The sequence below is a fragment of the Cucurbita maxima genome, unplaced genomic scaffold (genome assembly GCF_002738345.1).
Source record: "Cucurbita maxima cultivar Rimu unplaced genomic scaffold, Cmax_1.0 Cma_Scf00074, whole genome shotgun sequence".
Lineage (NCBI taxonomy): Eukaryota > Viridiplantae > Streptophyta > Magnoliopsida > Cucurbitales > Cucurbitaceae > Cucurbita > Cucurbita maxima.
In genome coordinates this window covers 389,067-393,077 of record NW_019272090.1, presented here as the reverse complement: position 1 = coordinate 393,077, position 4,011 = coordinate 389,067, and the positions used below count along the sequence as shown (strand labels likewise).

At 35.0% G+C, this 4,011-nt stretch overlaps 1 protein-coding gene across 1 annotated transcript in view; it reads left to right on the top strand.

Annotated features, from left to right (window-relative positions):
* LOC111472488 (transcription factor DUO1-like) overlaps positions 1-1,323 on the top strand; it is a 1,950-nt gene extending 627 nt beyond the window's left edge. The window contains exons 2-3 of the mRNA XM_023118128.1: positions 338-578; positions 678-1,323. Of these exons, the coding sequence (XP_022973896.1) occupies positions 338-578; positions 678-1,160 (724 nt within the window). The 3' untranslated portion in view covers positions 1,161-1,323. The remainder of the gene's footprint in view (positions 1-337; positions 579-677) is intronic.
* The last annotated feature ends 2,688 nt before the right edge of the window (positions 1,324-4,011 follow it).

Below are 4,011 nucleotides of genomic sequence, written 5' to 3'. Positions count from 1 at the left end.
TTTTTTTTTTTTTTTTTTTTTTTTTTTTTTTTTGGTGCCTGCAAACTGTTTGTGAAAATGTCTGTAAGAGTAATTTCTAGATTATGGTTCTTCAAGTTGTGTTATGGATTTTTCTTCGACGTGATTCCGATCTAATTTCAAGGAATATGAGTTTGTGTGTTTTGTTTTTCTGTGTTCCACCAAATCCCTGTGTTTTTGTCCATTATTTTGTCTATGTGCCTGCAAACTGTTTGTGAAAATGTCTGAAAGAGAGATTCCTCGACCATGCTGTAACATCTACAAGTTCTATTCATTGCTAATATGTTTGGATTTCTTGTTCTCGTCTATTTCCCCCAAGTGGATGTAAGTTCACGGCAGAGGAGGAAAGGATAGTGATAGAATTGCAGGCACAGTTTGGGAACAAATGGGCGAAGATAGCGACTTACTTGCCCGGCCGAACCGATAACGATGTGAAAAATTTTTGGAGTAGCAGGCAGAAGAGATTGGCTAGGCTTCTGCAGAATTCAACTACTCCTTCCAAATTGCAGAGAAGCACTAGAAAAGAAAAGCCAGTCGATTTTGATGTTCCTTCCATGGAGGTATTTCAGGACGTGTAATGTTGTTGGTTTGATCTTTATCTGTTGGCTAACAAGATCTTATGACTGCTCTTTTGTGTTTGGTTTTCTTAAACGTTCAAGGCACCAAAGCTGAGCTCTGCATCAGACGGGGATGCATCCTCAAGGCCAATGTCGTGTTCATCATCTTTCAGCGCTGATAATGCTGAAGCTGTTGATATGTTCTGCTCGTTACCTGATCTTTACAGACCCAAATTACTTGGTTTTGGTCAAGACTTTCTTCAACCGGAATTCAACCCGTTTCCGATTACGATCAAATCCGATCCACAAACCAATTTCCACCCTCTGCCACTAGGGTCAACATTTTCATCTCAAGGACTACTCCATGATCCCAACATTGATATTTTCCTTGAGCCTTTGGATGTTTCTCAATTAGATAATGAAGTACAGTTTCCGTTCGGGCTACAGTTTTATGAACCGATGGGACGTTGCTCGAGTCATGATGTTGTAAGCGAGAATGTTGAGAACCCAGAAAGCTTCTTCAATGAGTTCCCTGCGGACATATTGGATCAAATAGAACTGCTTTCGAGCTCACCGGAGAACTGATTCTTGTCCCCTTTCATTCTCTGTAAAATGTTGGGAACTTTCGTTTGCATCCTTATCTGTGAATGTCATATGTAATGTTTGCGTAGTCAATTGGTGTCTTCAACTGAATGTGTTTCTTTTCTCATTTGAACTTGTAAAGTGAAAAGTATTCGGATTTCTTCCATGTTTCTTTTGTGTTGCAACAAGTTTTAAGCAAATCTAACCACTGAATTTAATATATTTTTCAATTTTGTGAATGTGAGAGCTTGTCATCTTAATAAAATAAATATAACCTTGTTTGCAACATTTCACATCAAAAGTACAAATACTATTGTCGCTCACTCCAAATCATGAGTTGGATAGTTACACTCGTACCTCTCGAGTTATTTACCATTTTGTAGGCGTCACTGAAGTTGCCTAAGTTGTGGTTTTGTGAGTGCTTGAGTTGTCACAAGCCTCTCGTTAAGCTCTGTGAAGCTTTTCACACGCCATATTCCATGTGGGTTTGCCCTCCTTGGTTAGTTTTGTAAGTGGGTGCCGATATCTTGTGGAAGTTCCAAATGAAGCATAAGTAATATCCTACCAATCCTGTAACTAAGGTTAGGCAAGGTCATTTCATAATGATTTCTACCTCCGCCTGAGTCTACTAAGATGCCTTCTGTCAACATGATGTGTCCAAAGAAGGCCACCTCTTGAAGTTAAAATTCACTTTTGAACAATTTGACGCATAATTTATGTGCTCTAAACACCAACAAAACCTTCCTAAGCTGAATCTCATGTTTCACTTCTATTTTGAAGTACATCATTGTAATATTGATAAAAAAAAAAAATTATGAACGTGTTGAGAAAGTTTTTAAATACCCCGCTCTTAGTTTCATGAATGTTGTAAGGGCGTTGATCAAGCCTAAGGACATTACCCTAAACTCATAGTTGTCATAACAACTTTTAAGCACAGTTTTCGATATATCCTCTTCTGTAATATTGAGTGATGGTATACCCTGACCTGAAGTCTACCTTTGAGAATATTGATACTCATTATAATTGATCGAACAAATCATCAATCCTAGACAAGGGATACTTATTCTTAATGGCAATATTGTTAAGCTCCCGATAATCTAAGTATAGTTGCATAGATCCATCCTTCATTTTTACGAATAGCATAGGAGCTCTCTATGTTAATACACTAGATCGAAGAAAACTTTTATCGAGCAACTCAAGTTCCTTGAGCTTTGTGGGAGTCATCCTATGTGGTGTTTTTGAGATTGAGGTGATTCTTGGTTCCAAATGGATTCCAAATCTCACTTTCCTAAATGAGGATAAACCTAATAGCTTCCCAAAAAATACATCCTCAAAACTTCAAGACTATCAGTAGATACGTTCTTTAGGATATTGATAACTCTCAGAAAGCAGAGTTAACTATTGATAACTACTTTGATGTTACACGATTTAACAATTGACCTCTTTACCCATACAACTAAAACTTCATTTGAGTACTTTTCCTATAATCANAGAGAATGATCATCTCAAAAAAAAAAAAAAAAAAAAAAAAAAAAAAAAAAAAAAAAAAAAAAATCTTTATCACACAACCAAGGGACCTAATAGAATTTTCGTAAAATATCTATTACTTCATGAATTCTCCCCTCCGCTCAATCTCAATTTATGGTTTCGTAGTTTAAAGTCGTATTCCTCATTTCAAAGTCTATCTTCATATGTCTATAAAAATTTGTACAATATCTTACCATCTTATCCAAATAATAGTTGAATAACTTTAAATCCGCTCACAACTCCCATGCCTCGGTCATTCTCAAATTTAGCTTAATCCTTTCATTTCATGCCACTTCATTTTGCTACTCTTAATATCTATAGTAGCCTGATATTACTATCTATCAAGCCTCCTTCATCATTTTCATTTGAAGTAATTTACTAATATACATGGGTACGTACACCTTTTTTCAACTCTATGGTTACGACACTGCATCTGTAACGATCCTATAATTTTTTTTTTACCTATTTGATCTAAGGTCATTACTATTACCTTGGAATGCGGAATATACCTTAAATGGGTCATGTTAATAAATGCGACTTACACTAGCCTTTTATTATCTCGTGGAAGAGAAAATGATTACCCGGGAAAAAGAAACGAACATTATTGAAATAAAGGAAAGGAAACCAAAACCGAAATTAATGTTTTAACTCTACCCTATCGTTTATTATGCAAATACAACTCAACCTATACTAACCTATTCTAGTGATGCAAACTGAATTCAACCTAGACTATGAAATGGAAAAACAACTACCCTATGCATGTGCCACGGTCCTGAGGTGTACGATGCCACCGTCGTTGCCACATGGGTGCCTTGCCCTTATCTGCAAAAGTAAAGTAGCATGAGGCTTGAGTATTTCTAGTGTTGGCTTATTGGCCCTTGATCTCACATTAATTAATTTCAATGAATTAATTATTGATGTTTTGATGATAACAAACCTACTTTTAATTATTAACTATTTTCAGTTTTTTTGAACTGTCCACAGTATAAGGTCGGGAATAACGATTACAACAACTTTTCAATTACTCAAATCAGAGCTAAAACGAAGAAATTAGAGTCGAGACAACATACCCGACGTGATGATGTGGCAACAAAATCAAAATGATGGACAAATCAAAATATATCAAAGTATGACATTTATAATATTGGAAGAGTAACACATGGTGGAGTTTTTCTTATTATTACATTTCTAAATAAAATTATTTTTACAAATATAAATTTGAATATAACCGTTACTCACATCGAATTTTATTATTACTATATTATATTATTATATTATTATATTTTAAAATTTTGGTAGTTACTCACATCATTTTTATTATTATTAT